This window comes from Malurus melanocephalus, unplaced genomic scaffold, assembly GCF_030028575.1.
Source record: "Malurus melanocephalus ecotype Western Australia unplaced genomic scaffold, MMel_1.1 scaffold_117, whole genome shotgun sequence".
NCBI classification, from domain to species: domain Eukaryota; kingdom Metazoa; phylum Chordata; class Aves; order Passeriformes; family Maluridae; genus Malurus; species Malurus melanocephalus.
In genome coordinates, this window is record NW_026623349.1 from 1,631,328 (window position 1) to 1,657,407 (window position 26,080).

Genomic DNA, 26,080 nt, shown 5'->3' on the forward strand with positions numbered 1-26,080 from the left:
TTTCACAGGGTGAGGCATAACTTAATTTTCAATGTGTATGTAAAAAGTTATGAATGTAGGCAGCTAATGAATTCATAAATAKACTTTGATGTATTTCCAAGAAACAGAACACTGTCATTTTTACTGTTCTAAATGGTAAAACTTGTATTCGCAGTAATCCTGACATTGCTGTCTGCAAAAGTGSTAGTGTTTTCAGGACTTCCACAGAACAGCTGTATATGCAAAGTCCATAATCAACAAAAACATGGGTAAAAGACCCAACTGGTAGTTTTAAGAACATATATTTGCAATACTGCAAATAGCACGCCTGACAAGTATTAGAAACAGTCTTCAAAGGTGAATAATTTGTGGACAGATAACTAGAAGACTCCTTGACATAAAACACAGGATTCCACCTGAAAGTGCTTAACAAGCATTTTTCAGAGTTTTGAGTGTTGTTCGCATTCTCGTTTTTTCTCTTGCTAGGTGAAGCCTCCAAGTACTATGAAAATAGAACTACGTTATAAACAGAAAAATAATGACTTGATAATATCTGTAAAAAAAAAAAAAAAGACAAAAATGTGCTTGCCTCTCAAAATCTGGGTGTGGAAGATTTTCTCCCATGCAAGTGAGRAAAGACATACACATAATTGCCTTTGGGATCATCCAGAAATATACTGGGTAAAACATGTTTCTGGGCCCTGCACGTACCCTCTGATGGCCGTCTTCCGTGCTGGCCAAAAGGGGCTGTGCCCGTGGAGAGAGAAGGTGGAGCTAAGTGGGCGAGAAAGCTGAGAAAGCCTCCAGCTAACTTGACTTCAAGTGATACCCGTCCTGTGGATGGATTAACGAAGTGCTGGTTGACTGGCCTCTGTGCTGCAAGTAGCTTCCAACATTCGCCTAAAGCTCTCCAAGTCATACGAGGCACATGGAGTTGACKGAGACCAACCGTGGTCACTCAGGAGCGCACAATTTAGCCTTCCAGGTAAGTGTGGTTTCCTTTGCTTTATGGAGAAGAGGAAGGACTTTAAAACAATGGACAATGTTTAATCCGGTGCCCGTACAAAGAAAAGGCATTTTCTGCGCTGTGTCTGTAGATATTTTACAGTACCCTACATGCTTTGCACTGATACTCTGCCAAAGTACAGAGTACGGCTCTTGCGTAGAGAGACGGCTGAGCGAGCACAATTGACATATTCAGGAGTATGCTCCACTCGCTGCCTTCTTCTGCTACCATCTATCTTTGAAAAGTCTCCTGGCTCGGTAATATTCCGTGGACTCTGTCTCACAACTGGCTCCCATCTGCTGTATCAGTTCTGTTTTTTCTTGAGGATATTGAGCTGTCATTTGCAGCTCCGTTGAAGAGAAAGTCAYCATTATGCAGCACATATATAAGTCATCAAAGTAATGTGTATCAATAATATGAGAAAAATAATAATGTAATCATAATGGGACATACCATTCTTCTATGCATAAAGTAAGTGCAGTTGTCTTGTTCTGCTCTTGAGAAGAGCTGAGAGAGAAGGTAGAGAGCCAACCCAGAAAGTTCTGCMTTTTCGGGGCATAAAATAATATTAACAGCCGTTTAAAAACCGCAKATTTCAAAAGAGGAAGAACAAACTGCCCCCAAACAAACACCATAAACCCCCAAACTAGTAAGTTACTGTTTCTCGGTGTCCAGCGTTATTGTGCTTTCACTGGAATTAGAGCAAGGATAAACAGAAACCTGCGAACCCGCGGCCGGGCTGGCTCAGTGTGCTTGTTGCTGAAGGTAGAATAGGTCAGGGAGTGACGGTGTCTCTAAAGCAGTCTGAAGAGGGCTGTGTTAGCAAAGCAAGTCCTTGCTCTCTTGTCCCTACGCCGCACCTGAGCTCAGCTAGCAGGAAGTGAGTAGCGCATGTGAGTRTCACTAGACACTATTCAAGTAACTCAGAAAGGTCTTTTTAGATGCTAAGCATGTGGATTATTTACGTAACATCAGTGACATTCRACCGCTCCGTTTGTTTATTCATTGCGCTATACGGACAGACAAGACCGTCAGGGAATATTTACGGAATGTAGACAGTACAGATAACTCTTAAAACATGATAGCCGAGTGGTTAGGGCATTCTCCTGGGTATTTAGAGCGCGCTCAAGGCATCTGTGCTTCAGGGCAGATAGATGGGCAATTCTTACTCGAGTGTCCCTCAGTTCAAGTGAGCCAGATAAGAGTTTTCATCCTGTCTATGTTTTCACACAAAATGTGTGCCTAGGCTAGTGCCATCAACTTCCCAAGTCTGTGCCTACAAACTCAAAAAGGAGAGGAGTCCCTARCTGCAGGAGCTCGGTTTTGAACTCTCGGTTTTGAACTCTTTGAAAATCAGCTTTTTCCTTAGAAGTCTCTGTGGAGCACAGTACACTGATCTGTGTTAACCCTCTGCCTTATGCAGCTAGCTCACCTGGGCCATTTTTATTTGCATTTTTACTATCTCTGTCTCAATATATAAGGCACTGCCTATAGAAAATAAGGCACAGAACGAAATAGATAATCTTCTGCAAATAAATAAATAAATAATAAATTGCTTTACAGTAAAAGCCACTGAAAAGTAAACAATTACCTCATTTCCCCATATTTCTTGTATTTAATATTTTCTGGCACAAAGAGTGAATGCTTTAATTCGTCCAAAGTAACAGTGTCTTATAGTACTAAGAAATGAGTRTCTTACCTAAACCACAAAATGTAAAATCTTTCTGGAAATGGTTTAATTTAAGTCATGTTAAGTATCCATAGGTACCTTCAAATGCAGCTGAACCTTTTAATGATTAATGCACAAAGGGATAAAGTAAGCAAAGGACAAAGTCAATCTGAGTTAGGTAATTTCTTTTATGAATTACCTAACCTAGCAAAACAGCTCTCAGTGTAATACAAAGCACCTCAAGGCATGGATGAGGGATCATATTAGAGCTTTTTTAAGTCAAGGATGAGAAGTATTGTGCTTTCTGTTGTAGAGGGATCTTAACAGCTTGAAAAGTTGTAATACAGACTAGTCTGCTTTTTGACTTGTCATACAAATGGTCAGAGGGGGATAACTCTTCTCAATTTTCATTTGCTGTTGAAATGCAAACACACATATCTATTTGTAATGTGACATGATTTTTATGGCTTCACAGAAGCATTTCACTGCATCACTATTTTCTGTGGTACTGTAGTATAACCTCCGTAAACCACYGTTAACTTTCAGGTAGGATATGCTTCCATGTAGCATAAAGTGATATTATTACCATTAATTGCATTTCARTTTTGCTTCTGCAAAATATCAGGTAATTCATTTGTACACTATGCAGGTCCTATATTATTCGCTTGTGATAATGCCACTACCTGGGACACCCAGAAGCAACTTTCCCCATTATTAACAGCTCAAAATTGTCTCAAAAGAAAACAGGCAATATCCCCCAAATGTACAGCTCTGCTGTATCTCTGTCTCTCTCTTTGATATTAGGAACATCCCAATTACAGCCATTTGAGTGTATTACAATGAGTGAGATTTTTGTATTGGTTTTGAGATTTATAGCTTTACCCATACTGCCAGTCTTCCCTAGCATGCTCCCACATTTCAGTTATAAAGTATTTGCCTTAATAAAACCCAGTGCAATTGTTAAGACCTACTTGCTAAAGTTACCTGCTTTGGATTCTACCTCATAGCTAGAATCAACAGATTGCTGCACTGTTTATAATATGACAGTCAGGCTGTTAATTTTTTTTTTTCATCTTAAAAATGTCATGTAATTTGAGAAACTTAAATCATTATCCTCAATTCAGAAAATTGTTCCTGCTAAGTGTCTGTATACCAGTGTAACACATTGCGTATCTACAGCTACAATAATATCATGTGTAACGTGTGGAAAGTGTCTCTTGCCTTCAAAGTGGTTCAATTAACTTCTCCCTGATTGCACTGGGTGGCTGGAGAACCACTACACTTGCCCACAGAGTTTTCTGCTCTGTAGGACTAATAATAACCCTAAAATTGATATTGGATTTACCTAGCTTGTATTAAGCCCTCATTTAAGAGACAAAACTTTTATTTAATCAGTTTTGATGATTCAAATCTCTGATAACATTAAACATCAGGTCACACTCCATAAGGAATGATAAAAGCTGCATCATAAAAAGGAGGTAGGTGGGATGAATAAACTTCCCTGCATTTAAATGCAACACAAACATAAAATAAATACAATGCAAACAGAAGGTAACAGCTAATAAATATTTATTGTTCACTGCCTCCTATTGCTGTTGTTATGATGCACTAAAGAGCCTGTATCTGTTTCTGTAGCAGAGTACACCATGCTCCTAAGAAGATGACTTGAGGAAGGATCCCCTGCCTCAAAGTCTGGCTTTTACTCACACTGCAGAGGACATTGGTATTGCAATAACACATGCAGTATTTGTATTCCACTTCTCCAAATAAGTTTAGAACACACCTTAGAAAACACCATTTCTTTTTATCACCTTTCTCCACGGCTTCCTAGATACTCTTGTCTGGTTGATTAGTTAAGATTATAGATGCTATTAAATATTTCTATTTCATGGACATCACTGTAATGTTTCCCTTTGGAAATGAAGAAGGTGTTGCACTGCATTGTTTAGTCAGATCCACACAGGAAATTCGGCAGTCCTTTTCTATATTTTCAAAACTTGCTTTCCAAAGCCATACTCATTTGGTTTTGTTTTGTTTTTTTTTTTTTTTTTTTTTTAATGCCTACATTTCAGGAGATAATCCAACTATCCTACCCTGACAACCTAAATTTTTAAAGAAAATAACAACGTACCAGATGTGGGGAGTCTTACTTACAGCCCTTTTCATAATGGTCCATGAAGATTTAGCCTGCTAGATTTACATCTGGCAGTACCTGTTTCTTATCTGTTGTTTCTACAGCTCATTTACAGTAGTTTAGCACATGGATAATGAGCATTTATCCCTCCTGCCCTCTACACTGAGTTTTATAATTTGACAGGTATTTATGAGTGCTAAGATTATTCGCTTAAAACAAATCTTTCTCCATATTTAAAATGCATTTAAACTCCTTCAGAATCATGGGAGTGGTTAGCAGAAGATGAGGGAAAACCTAGGTGAATGGTGTTCAGTATCATTGAATATTTGAAGAGAAGCAAGTTTTGATGGCTTCAATTCTGCCGACCAAAAATACGATTAAAAATCCAATTAAATGCAACAAACTCCAGCATTAGAATTTAAGCCGTATGCTTTTGAAGCATCTATTTTCCACGGAGTTCCTTGAGTATCCTGATTCTAATCTCCAATCTAGTGTAAGGACCCACCATTAAACCATAAACAGTTTAAGTAGCTGCCTGGATGCTCTGATGGCCAGCCCATTTTCATTCCTAGCTAGCATGAATATAACACTATCTGCTCCATTGTTTAAAGCACAACAATAGAAGTTGTTAGCTCCTTACAAAAATCTATCTTCCTTCAAAAACGAAGGAGGAGATAGCAGGGAAGGACAAAGAATGTAGTCATGCAACAAGACTTGGTGAATGAACAGCTTTTCAAGAGGGAACTAAACAAACAGTGAAAGCATTTCACGTACATAGATGAGATGGCTCTATGCCCTTGTGATTTAATTAAACATTTTACAAGAGGGGAATCCTATCTATGCCCTTGTCATTTAATTAAATATTTTACAAGAGGGGGATTCCTATCAGTGAAAGTAAAGCAGCTTGTGAAAGTGGTAGCAGTGCTTCAAAAAAAATTTGCTTATTGCAAGCATTCAAAATAGATGGATCAATTCTGTAATTCTTTAACTGTGGACTAAAGCAAAGAAAATTTTCCCATCCGAGTTTCTTTATGAACTTCCTGCTCTCACACATCACCTGGAGATCAAGTAGGTTCAGAAGTGACTTTACATATTGCTGGATGTGGCCTGTGCTCATAGCAGGACTGTACAAACTGTAATTCCGAAGGCTTGAACTCCCATTTTCTCTTAAAATGTTTTGTTCTGCAAATGTTTAGAGGGAGCTGGAAAAGGATACTGAGTAAATGAGGTAGAAGTTTTCTGTCTGCACTGGGTGCTTAGATACCAATCAGCAACAGTGTGTGATATGCACAGACTAACATTTTGTTGAGGAGTTCCTTCAGCAACTCAGACACCAAGTAAACAGGAAAAGGGAATAGGCAGTTTTACTTGTCACTTGGATATTTTGATTTCTTATTAGAAATTAAAAATAGCTTTTTTTCTTCAAGCAGTAGGATTAAATAATGTGTTTTCACCAAACAAAACAAATTCCGTAAAGGGGAGGATGAAGAGATTGTACTTGAAGAATCAGCTATGAAATAAGAAAATCAGTTTCATGGCACTCATTCAAAGACTGTTCTAGTCAACAGGAGTATTACTGAAGTAAACTTGTTATCAACAGTAATTAGCCAGTTTCTACTGAATCAGGACTATTCCAGAAATATGATATGATCAGCTGAAATAAGGACTTTTATATTCACAGAAAAGGACACAAATCTCTCATTCTGTAGTGTGGGYTATTGAGTTCCAGCAATTGTGAGATGCTCTTACTAGTTGTGTTACATTACTCCTATATTCATAATATGTTACATTATTCATATATTTTCATTACTCTATAAATGAAACGTTTATGTAATTATTGTACTTGAGCAGTGAGTTGGACAAAATTACTTCTAGATGTTTCTTCCAACACAAATTATTCTTTACCCGTGTATTTCACTAACAGCAACTTGCATTTTTTTTTCACACATTTACTGACAAAAGTCCTAGGAAATCTCTGCTTTTTCTTCGTCAACAAGTATAGAAATCTTCAAGGACACTATTCTCAGGAGTGTGTGTGTATGTGAATTACAGAACTATACCACTTTGTCTTCTCTATGCTGTCCTGCATAGTATTTTAAATATATATCTCAATGCTRCAGTTAATCACTGCTTCTTGTGCTGACTGCAGGTGCAACTGCAGCAAACTCCTATGGTTAGAAGACAGGCAAGTAACAAGTGTTTTTGAAATGTAAATACCACTCTCTTACGGAAATTAAAAGACACTCTTGTCTTAGAAGGAAGGGAAGGGATGTATCAAGTCCACAACACTTGAATTAACAGCTTCTTGTGACTCCTCTCACTTGAATAAACAGCTTGTGACTCCTCTCTCTTCTTCCAGACATACAAGGTTACAGAGATACTTTCACTGAAACTGATTTTTTGTTAAGTTTAGAGGCAAAGTATGCTTAAGGAAGTTACTGAACAGTGTTCTAGTTGCTTCTAAAGTCATGTTTCTGCTAAAAGGCAAAATTCAATTTATTTCTGATAGTACTGCTTCTTCCTGTCTTTATCATAATTTACAATGATAAAGCTTGATTTGTATTGTTCATGTGGAAATGATGGTTTTATTAGTAAATACTAATTTACTGGGTTTATTACCATGTAAATAATGAGATACTTCATGTGATAAAACCCAGTCAAATGACCCTACTGTAACTGCTGCCATAAGAAACCGCTGAAATACAAAACATTCACAGCAGTTGTGGATATAAGTTATCTGAAATTTTGTTTAAGCAGCTTTCTTACAAAACCAAGAACCAGGCATTCTAGGACCATTACAAAGAGATAATGCATCCTTCAAAACATTAAGAAACAAGGAAACAGAGATTAAGAATTTTTTTTAAAAAAATGAGAAATGGTGGGGCTGCTTATGGCTGCCTTCATCTCTCAGTATATTCTGAGGAAAAGTATACCTCAGAGGGCTAATGTAGTAAAGCTAACCCCTCTCTTCAAAAATACCCTTAGTGTTTTATTCTAAGAGCAGTAGTTGACATTTACTCCATGTGCAGAAGGAGCATAAATACCAGAGCAAAGGTACTAACAAGTGGGGAGGGGCCAGTAGTCCATTTTGCCCTTTATGAGGAGAAGGGCTGGATTTTTATAAACTTGTTGAACCAGTCCTGAGGCAACAGGCAGCACAGTTCATCATGGGAGGACATGTGATTTTATTCAAGAAAACAGCAGTCACGTTAGTTGAGCACCGTCCATGACTGAGGCACCTTTGTGCAATGGTGCAAGGTCCTGAACAGCCAATCCCTGCACTCTGAGTTTTGGGCTCCCACTTCTATTAAAGTAACACAGAGAAATGTAGAATCTGCATCTACCACCATGTTCACCAATATACCATGTCCCCAAAGCGCCACATCTGCAGGGTTTTTAAACACTTCAGGCATGGTGATTCTGTCATCTCCCTGGGCAGCCTGTTGCAATGCCTGACCACTCTTTCAGCAAAGAAWTTTTTTCCAATATCTAATTGAAACCTCCCCTGGTACAACTTGAGGCTATTTCTGTCACTCAGTCACTTGCTTCAATGGAAGCCAGGGCATCAGAGTATAAATCATTTCTTACTGTCTGTGAGAAAGGCTTTCAGCTTCTGATTTGAACAAATAAAATTTCTTGCTCTAGAATGACGGTGATGGTGTGGATCTTACAAATCTGAAAGACCTAGGAGACAATTCACAGAGAATCAAGAATTCACAAAATAAGAAACCAGTGCTTACTAATCAGGTATGTTTTTCTCTTTTTTTTCTGTCTAATAGCCTTATGAAAATTTGTAAACCTCAGAATTAATATCACCAATGTGATAATATATCCCAAACAGATATTTTAACAAAATCTGAATAACATTTAAAATGCATAAAGTGACAGGAAAGTGAGTTCTCAAAAATGTATTGAGGAAAAAAACAAAATTACAGGATGTGTGGGGTTCAGAAAACACATTTCTGATGTCATAATGGCTTCATACAAGACAAAAAAGAGACATCACAAATGCTAATCAGAGGGAAGACTGTGGATGAGAAGTTGATATAGAAGCATTTTCTCCTAAGAAGGTGGAAAAAGAGAGTCTGTAAACATTGGTTTTAGTGATACAATTGCCAAGTCAGATAATTAGTAGTATTAAATACTCGATAGTAAATTAATATTTAATTACAAAATGAACATACAAAATAGGGAAAATCTCAGATAAACACTTGAGGCAGTAAATCCTGAGTAAAACTGACCAGAGAAGAAGAAAGCACAATATTCACTGTAATAATAAATGCATTAATTTTGACTTATTTTGACTGTATGTTTGTTTAAGCCCCCATAGTTAGCATCTCGCTATGAAGACATGAGAGGTTAAAAAAATCCACACATTTTTTACCATTGTCCGGTATTAACATTTTCACATCCACAATCCAGAAATAAGTTGCTACTCTAAAATTGCAATTCTCTTGTAAATATGTCTATTTGCCAAGTTTGGTAATGGTACGCAAAGCAGCACATAAGGAATACTTGATGTAGTAGATACTCATTTCTATCTTCTATTGCATTTTTAGATGTGATCAGAGGCAGCAAAGGCATGCTGAGTAATGTCTGTGCTCTCAAAGCTGAATTAATTCCAGATATACAGTAATGGAAAGGATCACTTAAACTGCTCTGATATGCACTCCTGGGAACTAGATTGGGGTCTGAGATCCTATGAGAGAAAAGTGGTAGATGATGCCTATACCTTCATCTCCAAAAAAGCCTGCAAAAAGGAAATTGTATAAAAAAAAAAGAGAAGATTTTCAGTGCTGATTGAAACTGTAGAAAAATGAAGAAAAGTAGTGGCATCAATGGAAGCTTGATTTGTATCAGAGAAACCAATTTCCCACTGAAAGTGTTCATCTGAAAGCATTCAGCTGCTACTTGGTGCAAGTGTATTATAAATGTGTGTATTCGCACCAGCACTTTCTCAGTCACACTGTGACTAAGGTATAAGAATTTATTTTGGCAGTCTTTACAGTAATGAACTTAGTGTCTTCCCATGCTGGCAGAAGTCCTCTACACAGCGCTTAGGTAACTCTCTGCAAGAGCCAACACTCCCCAAGAGCTAGACCTGGTTTGGCCRTGAAAAATATTTAAAGGGTTTACATCCATTCTCCAATTTCTGTTTGTATCTGCATGCTTTCACACAAAGTTGTCTTTGATTTCAGATTTTCTCAGCACTTCTTAATGTCATTGCCGTAAAGCATCTGTGTCAATAAAAGAGTGACACAGTAATATTGTGAGCATATTTTAGTACATTGTAAACATGATGAAAAATGTGACTGATGCTTTTTTAATTGAAATACTCCAGAGGAAAACCAGGCTATATTCACAAGACAAACCATATATTTCACAAATTCAAAGAGCYGGAATTCAGGCTGTAGGTGATCAAGGCACAGGGAGTATGGGTGTGTGATGGTAGAAAGAAAAAGGGCACCCTGCCCTGGCCTAGGCAGCACATGAAGTGTGGGCACTGGGAATGAAGATGGGAATGAAAACAGTATCTATAGGACATGAGCTTCCAGCTATGACCAGGAGAGTGGACATAGTGCCAAAGGGAGTGTAGGTATCTGCAAAAATGAAAGCATGGCACTTCAGTCTGGAGGGTTGGAATTCCCATGATTTATATTGTAGATTAAAATATCTGTGAGAAGCATTGGTATGCAATATATGCCAAATTTAAACAGCTCAGGAGTAAATTACATTTATGTAGTATTATCACTCAATGTTTCTCAGATGAGAAGCCTACCTTGTACAACCACTGCGTAGAATGCTGCCAGTTACCAAAAGTAATAGTAACTTAGTAGGCATTTTTYAGGTTTGCTTTGCTTCTCAACAAGTCTAAAGAGAGAAAGAAATTGAGTTTTGTTAAAATACAGCCATAAATTGTACAGCAGCTCCACAGAGGAGGTGTGTTGTGTTCCAGCCATTGTGGATGCTCTTACTAGTTTTGTAAACCCCACAGCACCCTGCTCCAAAAAGTGCAGCCAAGAGTATCAGCAGACACCTGTTGGTGTCAGGCTGAGTTTTCCCTAGGAGAGCAAACAGCAGCTTCCACATAAATGCTGTTCCAGTCTCGTCATGTGTTAGTTTTGCCTTTGATAGTATTAAAGTCTTGGCCGGCTGAGAGAGATGGGGTTGTTCACCTGGGTGARGAGAATGCTCCAAGGGATCGCACTGTGGTCTTTCCAGCGCTTAAAAGAGGCTTACAAAATAAGTGGGCAAGCAGCTTTTAATAAGGGCATGTAGTTACAGAACAAGGGGAAACGGCTTTAAACTGAAGAAGGGGAGGTTTAGATCAGATACTAGGAAGAAATTCTTTACTGTGAAGTGACCAAACGCTGGAATAATTTGTCCAAAGAAATTGTGGGTGCCCCATCCCTGAAAGATGTACTAGGCCAAGCTGGATGAGGGCTTGAGAAACCTGGTCTAGTGGGAGACATCCCTGCCCATGGCAGGGGGTTGGAGCTCAATAATCTTTAAGGTCCCTGCTAAACCAGGSTGTTCTATGACTGTGAATCAGGTCTCTCCCTGGCAACAAACTCAGGGCTTTCCAGGACTTCTGGCAGCTGCCGAAGCAGGGAAGACAGAATGCAGAGGCCAGGGCACCGTCTCTGGTGGGCCTTGCTTTCCACAGCAGACTGGGGAATTGAGTTATCAGGAGCAGCAGCGACAGAAAAAGAAAAGGTAAACTCACCTGCAGATTGCCTCTGCTCCAAAAGTGGTTGAGCACKGTGGGCCGCTCCTGTGAAGAGGACAGGACATGTCCACCAGGTCAGGCAGACACTGAGTGCCTTCACTGTAATCCTGGCCAGGCCTGGCAGGGCCATCAGCAGGTCACAGCACGGTTTTCAGAGCGGGCAGCGTGAGGGCCACATGTGGGCACAAAGCTGTCTTTGAGCACGATGGCTGCCTGCCCTGGGCCCTGGCCACTCCACAGGCCCCACCGTGAGCATGGAGGTACATGGCTGTGGGACAGGCACCTTTCTTGTGCCCTGCTGGAGTGGGGTGAGGGATGTGGGCTGGTGGGGGTATGACAGTCCCCACAGGAGCATGGAGAAGCTTCGAGGAGTGCCACTCTCGGTCACCTCAGGGCGGTCCCCAGACTGCAGGTCAGCCTGCAGTTGTGTAGAAGCTTTAACAGCTCATACTTACGTGGGCTCAGGTAGAAAAAAAGCTGTTTTCCTGATAAAAGTGCTATCTGGCCAAATTTTATATTTCTGYTGCAAAGTCTGTGGATGATAGCTCTGTTTAAGGGATTCTCAGCTATTATCCTTTCACAGCAGTTTTTCTTAATAATAAATGTATCRGCTTAGTTAAATTTTTAAAATGCTAAGCCTTGTCCAATTTAAGCTATCTCCGTACGCAAAGTTCCACCATATTACAGTTCTGCAAAGAGAGAAGCAGCAAACCCAGGGTGGTGTTTGCAGGGGGTGCTGGGCCAGCTGGCTGATTCACAGCACTGCCTTCCCTTCRTGGAGCTCACGCTTTTCACCCGTATGCAGTACTAATGTACTCTATGGGACCCTGCCTTCTTCAGGTCTCAGTAACACTGATTTTTATTCCCTGCTTTATTTCCCCTTTGGAAAATGGTGTGGATGACTTGACAAAATTCACAGCCAGTCTATACGCTGGGTTTGCCTGATACTGATCACAGAGTTGGTGGCAGATGGGAACAGTGCACATGTTACAGACAGGAAAGTCTAGGTACTGCTTCAGCTATCTACCATCAGGGATGCATTTTTGCACCTAATTTAACAGGCATAAACTCCTGACAGCCTCGGCACTGATCTGTTTTCCAGGGGGATGAATACATCAATATTGAGAGTGATCTGCATGAAAACAAAGGTGCCTCCATAGATGATGAGCAACCACACTCAAAAGGGTAATGTGCTTTTGCATGAGTAACTCTTCCACTCACTTCATCCTGGCCTAGACAAAAAGCTGCCAGTGTTCCTGCTTCTGGAGTGACAGCTCTGAATTTCCCTGCTGTACCTGCATGCTACAGAGACCTTTGTATTGCCTAGCAATTCGTGTAATACAGAAACACAACATGTTTTAAATTACTGTACCGTACAAATAGGATCTGTGATTGTAGAACTATTTTTTTAAACCTTGGAAATTGAAGGAGAGGTATTTTTTCTTCTGGTACACTAACTACTTTTCCAATATATCTATTTGTTTTTTTAAAGAGAGGTCTTACAGAGTAGTCTCTTTCAGGAAGTTAAAGATTCACTGCTGTCTTTCAGTGTGCATAGTCATTTACTCCAGCCCAAAATAAGAACAGAATAGCTGTGAAAAACATTTTATTGGCATGAAATTTTTACATTTTGCACTACTTCTTTTACATTTTACGGTTTGCACTACTTCTAAGTGAGCACACAGTGAAAACAACAAACCCTGTTTAAGGCATTAAAAACATTAAGACACAGTACTTAAAATACTRAATGTTCATATGTGTTGTTGATTTCTTTCAGCAGATAGCACTGAATAGGCTGTGGTCTGAGACAAGGKGCTTTTGAAAGATCAGTCTGTTGATAACTAAGGTTCACTACAAGTGCAAGGTGTTAACATACCCTTCTGGAGTACATGCGCAAGAGAAAATTGATTTCTGAGTTGCAAGCAAGGATACTTTTGACATATTCAAATATTTCACATTAATGTGCTTAAGCAAGATCTGGTTTTTCCACATCTTTATTTCAAGATCAGTTTTTTCCATATCGTAATTTAAATTTCAAACCATTAGGATCGGCTTTTAGAAAGGAATTTTCCTTAATAAATTGACTGTATTTCATAAGAAATACATTTTTTCTGCAGCCTTTCAGAACAGAATTGCATATGTATGACATATGAGTCTAAATATTGAAGTTATCCTGGTTACCAAAGTGATAATAGCCTAAATTAATAAAATACAAAGGAGAGAGAGGTGTTAGATCAAAGAAGAAATTACAAGAAACTGTAATCTGAAAGTAATCATTTTAAATCCCAAAGCACTCATAAGCAGCAGGAGAAGATAATAGACAGTATTTTTTCCTTTCCTTGGGTGATGGATGAACCATAAATTTGATGAAGTAACTCTGCCTTTTTCATTTATTTGTCTCTCATTTCTCCCTTTTTCTTTTTCTGTTGTATCTAATCTCTCTGTTGAGATTGGGTAGATAACCTAATGTTCTTACAAGTTAAAAAAAAAAAAAGTGCTACAATTTCCGAAGCAACAGGAATTCCCAGAACTGAAATTGAAATATCAAAAACAATCAAGATTTCTCAGAGAACCTATTACTCTTTGTACTTTATAAAGAAGTATGTTCCTGCTCTGTTCTTCTGAGTACTGATATAATTTAAATTAATATTTCTTGTTTCTCTCAAATTTGTTTTAAATTAATTTAATCTGTTCAAGTGTAGGAAAGAAGCGTATTCATGCTGGATTTCGGTGTGCATCTAACTCCAGCTGCATTTAGTTTCCAAACAAGTAAAGCCTGAATCATTAGCATCTCTAAATACAGCATTGCCTTTATGCACGGAGAATGTGAGGCACTGCTTTAGAGATGTCTCTAAAGCAGTGCCTCAGATGACAGAGCCATAGCTGTATTCTTTTTGAGTTTGCACAATATGAAGGTGTTTATTTAGCCACTTCTTTTGTAACTGATGCATGTCCACATCACCAGCGTACTTGACACTGGAAATATGTGTTGAATGAACTCCTTTAACTGCTATTTCCCTAATTTCAACCTCCCTGGAGGAATCACTCTTTTACCTTTAGTGATGAAAACAAAGGAAGTAAAATACTTCATAATTGGAAGAAATTATACTAGAGCATGACATTCAACAATTTTAACTCCTATTAGATGGTGAGATGAAAAGTTAATGTAATAAACAACCAAATTTAAAAAAAAAAAAAAAGAAAAATGTCTGCACACTGCAATAAGGCTTTAGATGGATATTAGTTACTTTACATACACAAAAGCAGCCTTAGGTCTTCACAGCAACAAAAAAAATTACAGCAACACTACTGTTCCATATAGCAGTGCTGGGCTAGCTGTATGAGCAAAGCTTTATGGGTCTAATAATGGACACTGAATCTTTAACAACCTACTCAGTTTGCACTAACCTTGTTAACAAGACCTCTTCAAAGAAGAGCTGTACTTCAGAGGGTAGCAGAGCTGGCCTGCTAACTGCAGCCCTTCATGTAATTGGCAGATTGTCCCATTAGATATCTACTGTATTTTCTTTTTCACTTGTCCAAGATCAACCCAAAGAAGTCCCTCTCAAAAGGCACTTTTTATTTGGCACTTTGAGATCTAAATTGAACCCTTACCAAGTTCAACAAACTCCAGTGGAGAAATTTTGACCAATTTAACCCAATTTTCTTCTGCAAAAGCTTACATTTCTATTCTTTGTTATTTTTTTTCCTCTAGGCTTTTACAAAAAGAGTATGATAAGATCTATGAATTTTACAAGAAACATAAAACTAGAATTCACTATGTGATCTATGGACTTTTAATAACAGGTACAGTATGTTTTACACCTAGGATTGCTGAAGCCTTATTTATTTCCCTGTATGAGATTATAGGCTGTGCTCGGTCTTTGTCTGATGTAAAAACTCAATTGCCTTTAAGAATGTATATGAAAGTACTTAGGAATTTTGTCCCAGAGAAGATTCCAGATTGCAGAACTTCCGCTCTAGTCCCAAACACAACAAAAGCACAAATCTTTGTGAACTGCTCCTGTAGCATGTTTCAAGTCTGACTAGCAGTTACATTTGTGATAACAGGATTGTTCYGTCTTTGTGTCTACTTTATTGCCATCTACCTCCAGAACTACAGTTTCAGTAACTTGTCCAAAACCATGAAATCACATTGAAAACAGGCACCAAGTAGGATTGAACTTAAGTTGGCAAGCTGGAAATAAATATCTTCTGTTCTGACCCATATCACTCAATGTCCACAGCAGTTATCTTCTAGAGTAAACGTACTTATGATAGTATGCACTGTAAAAACATTCCAATACTCTCTCCCTTTTCTAATTAGTCAGTAGGTTTGTTGGTTTCCTTTCACTTCACCAAGTTTGTTTTTGAGATCTTCCTATTTGAACACTGGGAACACAGAGACTTGAAATGTATCTGTGAGATAGGCATCAGCACACCAGAAGATGGTTATGAAAGTGCTGCTTGCATGCCAAATATCCTGCCCTCATGACATGGTCTTGTCTTGCTTTGTCATAGTACAGACATGTTCTGGCTCAAAGAGAGTGAGTGAGTTCTAASAATAAGTCAGGATTTCATACATTAATTCTGTAAAAAGCCAACTTGCCTTTCAAAAATCAGTAGTCCTTCCTTATTTGCCATAGACAAAAGCAAAGTATTAATTACAAGAACTGAATAATTTTTGACCAGTATTTATTAGCAGTGAACCTGTCAAATAGCAAAGAATTTCATAGCTACTTTATGAAATAAAATATTTTTAAGTTTCTCAATTACTTGAGAAGGTCATCAAATCAGTCTRTTGATGTTTCTCAGTATTTTTTCTAGTTTTATAAGAGGATAAACTCATTCTCTTTTGAATAAAGGAACAAGACTCSTACTCTTAAGTCAAACTTTTTACACAGGAAAATAAGTTCTTTAGATGTATTTAGTTTTCCAAAGGTTTACATGTTTGATAAGAACTTGGCAGAAGCATGTAGTCTACTTTGATATAATGAAAGTCCCCTTACAGATCAGTGAATATATCATAAGTATCTACAAAAGCAAATTTTTTCAAAATTTAGGCTGAGGGTCAGAAAAGCATCAAAATGATAAACATAGGCCTGACTTTGATCRCATTGTTTAAGATTGAATCCTGTGTTTTGTAAGACCATCCTAACTGACATGTTTGTTCTTGTTTCTATGACAGCATACTTGGCAGTAGTTATTGCAGCCTGCAGCTTGAATTTTCAGAGAGCCTTGCCGCTCTTTGTCATCACAGTCCTAGCGATTTTCTTCATCTGCTGGGATTTTTTAATTGCCAAGTATGAAGACAGAATTTCTGCGTTCTTTTCCCCTGGAGAAAGATACATGAAAAAACAGTGGTTTTGGCTGAAATGGTAAATATTAATTACTTTCAATTTATGTAGAAGGACAGTGCAYTAGTCAAGTTATTCCTATGATTTTATTTCATCCTACTCCCTTATAAGCACAGGGAGATGGGTCAATCATACCTACATAATAAAATCACAGCAGAACTCAGTGTTTACCAGTTTATAGATATCAGAAATACATTTAGAACTGCAATCCAGTAGCTAGGGATCAAATGACTTGACAGAAAATGAAGAAAAATACCAAGAATTGAGATAGGATAAGTTTGTAGTTGAAAAAGACTATGTTCACAGAAGTTCATGTGTGTTGCAGCCATTTGCRTTCATTCTGCAAGCCAGAAGTGCTTCACTGTTGCTTGTTTTGAGAGCTGTTAGGTTCATAAAAAACTTAACTCTAACATATAAAAACTGCTCAAGACTGAAGCTTATTAACTAGGTACTGCTTTTCCACATACCTCCACAGCAATTTTCATTTGACCTTCAGGAATCAAAACAGGTCAGCCAGATTTAGTGTCGTAATAAGGTCATATGACYTTAATTTGGGATGGTAGAGCTTCATCTGGTAGATAAATGGTAGGTAGTTACATTTGTCAGACACTTATTTCAGGTATTCCAGAGCAATTATCAGGCATRTTGGAGTTATCCCTGGGAAAAAGAGGAGCCGAAGGAGCATTGTAGACCAAAGACCAAATGAAATCTCATTAAAAAGGAAAACTAAATTGGTCAGCTGCCTTCTATTTCAGCTAGGTCACCTACTAGCTCAGAGAGAAAGAGCTCTAATGACAAGTCGTTCTCAGTTTAGGGAAATATCCCACCCTAATTCTTAAGATTTAAAATAATATTGCAAAGACAGGTGCTATAAAGACTGTGGATCTTCTGCTCAGGAGTCACATTGGAGAGCAGTCACACAGATGCATCTCCCTTAGATGATCTGSCAGCCTCTTGGGGGCATGAGCAAAAGGTGCAGGAGAGCCTTGAGGAGCACATGGAACAAATCAGGGGCAGTAAATGCTGTATTATCTGTGCTGCAGTCCTGAAGCTGTGCRTATCGCAGATTAGGTGCTTAACTCTATTTTTTGACAGAAAGACTTTCAAATATATAAAGTATTACTCAGCATTGCAATGGTCAAGCCATTTTGTGGAGTTTGTTTGCAATGTTTTTAATACACATCTAAAAATAGTATCTAAGTATCTAAGTGAAAGCTTACTGTTAGACAAAACTAACATTAAAGACTCAGGACTGTGGTTTTTTCCTCTCTGTGAATGGGATGATGTRTTTTGTTGCCTTCCCAGCTGTTGAGTGGTAATTGACTTTGATAAATAAGCTTTGAATGGTTCTGTCATTATGGGGACCATAGAAACACCGAAACACGATGTACACGTCTCTTGTCATTGTTTCTGAGGCAGCTGAACAGACAGCAACTGGTTACAAAGAAATGAGTTGTTTATAACTTGGTCCTCAGTACAGAGTGCTTCATAGGCCACCAGCTAAACAGCACAGTGGAAGCCATAAAAACCACAGCCTGTCTTGCCCAGAGCTAAGGAAAGACTCAAGGAAAGGAAGGAAGGAAGGGAAGGAAGGAAAAGAAGCATGAAGTTCGAAAGGAGGATATTTTATCAAACTTCATTTAATAGCAATAGCTCCCAGACTAGAGTCACTCGTGCTCTTTTTTTGGGTTTTCTCCCATATTTTGATTTGGAGGACATTTCTTCCAGGTGACACAAAGGGATGTTTCAGAGGTACATCAGCAAAGGCAGGTTCCTTCTTGTGTAGAGMTACATGTTTCAGCCCAATACATTGTACAAAGAGTTTATTCACAAAGAGAGGTGGAAGTATTTTGGTTATGGGAAGGGAAAAGAATATCCCAAATGTCTTTTTCAGGATGTCATCATGCTTTTTCTTTTTGTTTTAGGGTATTCTGTGCAGTTCTTATTATAATTATCGTCTTCTGGCTCATCTTTGACACAACAAAACAAGGATCTCGTCAGCTAATCTCCTTTGGTGGGCTTGTGATGTATGTTCTCCTGATGTTTATCTTTTCCAAATACCCAACCAGAGTGAGTATTCAGTCCATGGTGGATCATTTGGGAATTTTTATTCAGTGTTTAAAAAGCTATTCCTCTACACTAGGACCAAGTCTCATAAGAGTAACAGAAAGTGTTGGAAAGCAAAAATGTAGGTTTGCATGAGACCTATGCAAGAGAAAGAGACCTGCACTGCAGAAAGCAATGTATTTAATTTCTGAGGAAAGTAATTTTGCTGTTGGGGAACATGTGCGGATCTGTACCAACACCTKTCTCTCACTATTTTGGGAAGCTGTTGCCCATCTTTTTTTCAAGCCTTGACTCAGGTTGGAATACCTTTGCTCTCTGTGCAAGCTGAGATAGACCTTCTCCATCTTTTTGTGCAGGAGCCTCACCACAGTCAGGACATTACAGTCAYGTAACTTGAGGTCACTGTCATCAGATCAACACCAATTGACTGGAATTGGATATAGGATAGACTTGTATAATACTTAATCCCTCGCAAGTTTATTTCCCGTTGCAAATTCAGCAGCTGAGGCCAAGCTGAGGTCCTCACTTTTTGCTCATGCACTCCCATAGGCTCATAAATGCCATTTTTTCTAATTTTCCATAAGACACGTCCATTCTGATATTGSCGTGGTATTACAAAGGGCTTAGTTCAGCCACCACAACTACCATCTCTGCTTCTTACTCCTGTTTGCATGCCTCACATACCAGTTCATGCTCTCATTAATCATATATACATTGTCCAGGTCACRAAGTTTTCCCAGTGCTTTTCAATATTTGCATCAGTGCTAAGGTTTTCTTAGCAGATGAAGTCCTTTCAAAAAGGACTAATGAACTTACCCCATTCTTTGCAATTGTTCCTGTCTCCAACTGAGGTGAAAACTCAAATTCCAAATGCTTTGTGCTTTCCCATTAGTCCTCATTAYACCTAATTGGTTTGTGTTATTCAAATATGATCTGATTAAATTAGAGAATGCCATCCCAGCTCTTTGTCTTGTAAGTAATTTGATTCAATTTTCACAAAACAAAGATGTTTTCTGAGGCAATAGAGCAGGAATCATCAGTGTAATGAAGGGGAACTCATCACAGGCAGCCACAGTTTTTCCTGTGACTGGCTTTACGTGATGAATTATGACATATAACTGAGAAGTTCTCAGTATCAAAAGTCTTTAAAGCCGGAGAACAGAAACACAGTTGAAATTACCAAAGAACAAACCCTGTAGCAAAATCTCCTTATTCACTGTCCAAATATATGAACATCCACTGTCCAAATATATGAACATCCAAGTCCCCTACAACCTGTTTTGCCAGCTTTTCCTATCCTGAGGTATAGTCAGACAATCCTGTTGCAGTGTTTAAATAAACATCTAAAGTAAACTATTATTTATTTAAATAACAAGCAATTTATTTTTCTGTCTATCTAGGTTGCTTGGAGACCAGTATTTTCAGGAATAGGAATGCAGTTTATTCTTGGGCTTCTTATTCTGAGGACCAAAGTGGGTTTTGATGTATTTAACTGGCTAGGCATTCAGATCCAGGTAAGTTATTGATCAAAGTCCTTACTTGTTTAATATGATTTGAGAGTCTTACATAATATGAACAGGCTATTTACAGATCCATTAGTCCCCGGATTTTTTCTCCTCTTGAGGAAAACCGGATTCTCAGAAAGGTGATTGACTTSCTGAATTCAACCTTCTTCACATTATTTTTTTGTGCAGTTAATACAATGGTCAGAGTAATCCTGTTTGTTRACAGCTTTACTATCACTGGGCTGAAGTTATAACTTGCATTCATGAAACACAAACCACTGTTGTGCCAGAGTGACTCATAGTGACTCCCAGACATGGGTCCAAATCATCCTTGCACTAAATGTGATATGTTGAAAAACCTTGGGATTTAGGGGCAGACCCTGTTGTCTTCAGAGTAGCAACAGTGGTGGCATGAGGGACACTTACAGTCCTCATGATAGATAAGAAAATTAATTCAGATACATACAGGTAGCAACATTCACATCTGCATGCAGGATGGGTTCTCTGGAAGGTGTACAGGCACTGTCTGCAGGTGTCCCTGCAGACACAATTCTTTTTCTTTCAAAGTACATTACTGTGAAGTAATAAATGAGCAACATCCAAAATAAGGATCAGAGAGTATTCACTGAAGGATGTTTGGACTTTTCACCATAGGGATACTATTCTTACAACTAGTCTTCTCRGGTAATCAATCACGTGTAAAACCAGAAGTGCAGAATGTCCTATCTCTGTAAGAGCAAAAGCACAGATCTGATGTCTGTCTAATCTGCAGGCAGAGGGAGTCATCCGAGTTTTGTCACCAGGTTCTCATCTCTGACTGAATCAGGTCTGGTGCCCCCTTTCGTTAGCTTCATGTTTTCAGGTTTTACAGTCTCTTCTGTCAGAGCTAGTTAYTGTAACTATTATAATCTGTATTTTAACTCCATTTTAAACGGTATCGTTAATGCCCGTTTGCATCAGGAGTATAAAAAYGCACCATCGGATCAAAATTAATAAGTAGAAGATTCCCTTAGGCTAGTTCTTAGCTACACCTTTCAGAACTCATTACTTCAGGCTTCAAATCTCTATTTTAAACTGTATAATTTGTTGTACTTACTTGCATCAGATGGAGCATAGAAATGTATCACAGTATTGGGATTAAAAAKTAAATGTTTCTGTTAGTGTAGTTTATGGCCTCTATTGTGTTGGRTACTCAACAGAGCACAGCAGAGACCCTCAATTCAGCCAAAGACAGTCAGCGAGGTCCAGACCCATACAAACCAGAACCTAAGCTTCTTGGACCTCACCATATCTCAGACATATCTCTAGACTACTAGCATTATTTACTTGCATTTTCACAGGTGCCCAGAACTTACGGCTAATTTACTTTTCTCTCTGTCTCTAGACTTTTCTGGAGTACACTGATACAGGTGCCAAGTTTGTGTTTGGTGACAAATACACAGATCATTTCTTTGCTTTTAAGGTAAGACGGTAAGAAGGTTGTTTTACACTGCATTTGGCAGATAGACAATGGCGAAAGGAACAGTGTAGCTGGGAAATAGAGTTACACTATGTCTTGTGTCACAGTCACCAGAGTAATCAACAGGTAAATTATTCCTTATTATGTGACATTCTGAATAGAAAATTTGGAATTGCTTTCATTTACTGCTGTACACTGAGTTAGATTGTATTTATTTAGTTTAATTATAACATATATTGTATGTAGACAGACCTGACCACTGACACAAACATTACCTCCTGCCTATCTTCYGCACTTCTTCATGAGTAAAAGTGCTGTACCAGGCTGTGCTGTTGTACCTTAAATGCTGTGCAGGCCACTGCCTCACAGATGTTCCCCCCAAAGAAGTGGAAAGCCTAGAYGAGAATTTATTTATTCCTGGTAGAAGAGCTAGAAACTGCATGAGCAGAAAGAATTACATGATATTGTATTACTRTTAGGTTGGTAAGATCCCAGGGAGATTTCCCATCTCTCTCTTAAGAGACCTTTTTGGAAAACAGCTGGAATACAGCTTATTTGCTCTTTGCTCTCTAATCTGCACCAGCATCCTTCCTGGGTTTAATCWGTAGCCCATGCCACAAGGCTTGCTTAGGCTGGAATCAAGAGCATATAAAACAAAAAAAAAACCCTCCCAAATTCCAAACCAGCCCAAATAACAAATAAATAAACCCCAAACAAATATGAGAAATGTATCAGGACTTATGCAAAGACCATTGTTTTGGTATTTCAGATTCCTGACCATGGGTTTACATGCCTTTAATCCTATTTTTTTAATCAAGTTAATGTTCCGAGCTAGATATTTTTCAATTTTAGCTCTTTCATTACTTGAGAAAGAAGGTGCTATCTGTGAAAGAACCTGCTACTAAGAATAATCAGAACATCTTAAAGGATAAAAAAAAAATTAGKCATTTCATCAAAAAATATGAATTATCTTTCAAGAGCAGTACTTATGCACATTTGTTTCACTTTCTAGGCTTCTCTCACCTTTACTCTTCTGAGCACTCAAATAAAAAATTCCARTTACATGTTTTAGGGATGAAATTACTAAATTCCCAGCCCCTTGTTATTTTTCCTGTGGTTTTTGACATGGCCTTATGAATATGATTATCACTAATATCACTAAGTGATACTTAGTGCCTCCATGATTATGCAAAATACTTCGCTTACTAAAGCCGTGACTAGGGACCAGACAGCCAGAAGTTCTGTGTAGGCAAACATTGATCAGACTTGTTCTATGGTTCARGCCAGCAAAACAATGAAATTTCTAGAAGATGATAACAGGAACCAGTAGATTATTCTCACATTGAAAAACAAGAAGACAAAACTCATGAGTTGATTTTCAGAGCTGCATATATATAAGAATATATATGTAGTAAACAGAATGGCAGACTAGTGTACAACAATTCCAAAACATGCTCCATCTGCTTCTCCTGTAGACAGGGAATTCCCTTTCCCAACAACAGTGAGTGACAGCCAGCCTATTCTGTCTTGAAACACTTGTCATTTTTTTGGACATTAAGTCAGTCCAAAGCACTATTTGTGTCTTTCAAACATTTTATGAAGTTTTCATGTTGTGATGAGCTCTCCAAATCTTGCCCCAAGATATTTCAAAGCATGCACTAAAAGAGAATGCGTAGCTCCTGGCAGATTAGACAAGGGGCAGGATATGTCTTTGCAGAAGAATGTCAGTCCAGTTGTATCCATACCRCATCCTTAGCAATATGTGGGGAAACATGACTTTTCTGCCTAGTGAGGTGAGCAGACACATCCCATATGTGTGTTCTGACCAGTCCCCCATTGCCTTTAATCACATGGTTCTGGAATCACTAATTACTCATAAATGCATGTTTTTGCATACATAAACATTAAATGTATATTTGTGTSTGCAGGTAAAGAGTTTCAGAGTCCTAAAAAAACTTGCCCAAATAAACATCCAAGTGCTTAAGTAGATTCARAAAGCCTCTTAGTATTAAGTCTTCAATCCTGTTGACTCTGAAAGGCAAAGTTTGCTTTGAGCAAACAAACAATTAGACTTCTGTTAAATCTGTATCTTTCTTTTTACAACAGGAGGATTATGGCTCCCTGAGAAAGGCTTTGCTTTGAAGGCTTTAGGAGCATATGAAAAAGCAGGGTGTTCCTTAAACATTGATAGCAACTTCTTTAAAGGAAAATAAGGGAAAAATTGAACAACAAGCCACTAATGGTAGGGGAGTTGAGAGCAGCCAGCAATTTTAGCTCCCTGCTCTGCATGGTAATAACAAGAGAAAAGGCAGGGGAGAAAGACATTATTTTACTGATGTGAACTTTCCGCTATTACCGTGTGGCAAGCATATCCCTATGTGATCGCAAAAAGGGACAAAGACTCAAAGTAGAAAAAGTATCATTGTATTAACTTGTTGAAACAGCACAACAATATTGGTTAAATGCACTCCGTCCTTTCAGTGATTTTTTTCTSGTCAGCAAAACTGATTTTCTAAATGTTTATCAAAATTGTTGATCGTACCAGCTTTCCTAGAAAGCCATTGCTTCTATTTATTGCTGAGASCTGAACTAACGAAGTGGTTTGTTGTTTTGCATTCTGTTATTTGATTTAATTTATAAAGCATTATGTCATTATTGAAAACACATGAAAGCTTCCTAGTCTTAGCAGTTACGGGAAATGGCTGGAGACCCTGTGGACAGGTAACTGGGGATAGAGTTAGAGGAAATTGAGGAGTTATACTGGCATCTTAGCAGGAATTACAGCAGTATGGAAATTATACAGTCAATCACAGTTGCTGCTCCCTGGATGGATTGCAGTTGGCTTGACTTAAAACCTATTCCACAAGGATTTCCCATCACCTGCTGAGGGGGATGGAATGAAGGATGCAGCAGAGTGGAGACACCACAACTGGCTCTGTTGAAGTCCTTGCAGGGAAGGGAACTTGGTGGTGCTCTGTAGCTGATAAACTGCACATCACCTGTCAACYTAGAGAAAAAGGGGAAGCTGCCCCAATGCTGAGTCAGCAACTGTGGCAAAATCCCTCTCCTTAGATGAACTTGCTTCATTAAAGCTTAGTAATAATATTAACACGCAACTTAGTGCCAAAGTTACACATCCCTGAGGTACAGCCAYCCCTCACTGGGCATGCATTCTACACTCTTTTTGACTGTATCTTTAAAAGTGAAGGGAGAGACTTTTACATTAATCAGTAACAGTAAAGGCATATATGACTAGTCACTCATGCTCCACCTACACACAAAGAAATAGTGTGTAAGTAAGTTGAGAATGGGGCAAAAGTAAGGGAAGACTCCATTGTAACTGCTAGGAGGAGTAGATGGGCTGAACCTGTGTTCTTCCCCACAGGGGTGCCAACTGTTTAATAACCAGACCCTTTGTGCCCTCTATGTGGATACTTTTATTAGAGTTTGTCTGTGTAGTCCTTCAAGTACATTTTTGCAGTCAGATACTATCATCAACAAGCTTCAAAACTTAATCTGTCACAATTTTGTATTAATAAAGAGTGTTATCCCATAAAGTGTTGGTGTGCATCCCWTGCGGACACCAGCAGTCACTAGTGGTGGGTAACACACTCTTAATAAAGGGGAAGACCTGCTGAAGGCTCTCCCTTACACTGGTTTTCCCTCCAATCCAGCAGTGGATTGGAGTGGAGGGTCCCCTAAATAGGATGCTGACAGACTGGTAGGGTACAAGGGGTTGGGCTTTCCTGGGATGCTGACAGACAAATTAATCACTAAGGGTCAAATAAATCTCTTCACACTAAGAGTTGAAGTTAACTTTTCATATTACAGTGGTACTGTTTTAGCTATAACTTATCTGTCAGACTAATTTTGGACTTTTTGGAGGGATTTTTCTTTCTGTTGTATAGTAGCTTGTAAGTGATGGAGTATGTATTTAACATACTTGAGAATCAAGTTATAGAAATTTTATTTAGGATGAAAACCCCACATATTTAATAACCCATCGGACCAGTGTGTTGGACATTCATCCAGTTCTTCTAAATTATGTCAAAGGAAAGTATGTTTGTCTCCACAGTAAGAGACCTGTATTCACTTTTTGTATTTGTTAAAGATATACCTTCAAACAGATTCTGCTTAAAGAATGTAAATGTTGGAACTGACTTAAACATGGCTA

At 38.5% G+C, this 26,080-nt stretch overlaps 1 protein-coding gene across 1 annotated transcript in view; it reads left to right on the forward strand.

The window, feature by feature from the left end:
* The first annotated feature begins 769 nt into the window (after positions 1-769).
* SLC28A3 (solute carrier family 28 member 3) overlaps positions 770-26,080 on the forward strand; it is a 38,450-nt gene continuing 13,139 nt past the window's right edge. Inside the window, exons 1-8 of the mRNA XM_057370037.1 lie at positions 770-964; positions 8,434-8,535; positions 12,621-12,703; positions 15,234-15,325; positions 16,707-16,896; positions 18,801-18,945; positions 20,343-20,456; positions 21,832-21,909. Of these exons, the coding sequence (XP_057226020.1) occupies positions 908-964; positions 8,434-8,535; positions 12,621-12,703; positions 15,234-15,325; positions 16,707-16,896; positions 18,801-18,945; positions 20,343-20,456; positions 21,832-21,909 (861 nt within the window). The 5' untranslated portion in view covers positions 770-907. The remainder of the gene's footprint in view (positions 965-8,433; positions 8,536-12,620; positions 12,704-15,233; positions 15,326-16,706; positions 16,897-18,800; positions 18,946-20,342; positions 20,457-21,831; positions 21,910-26,080) is intronic.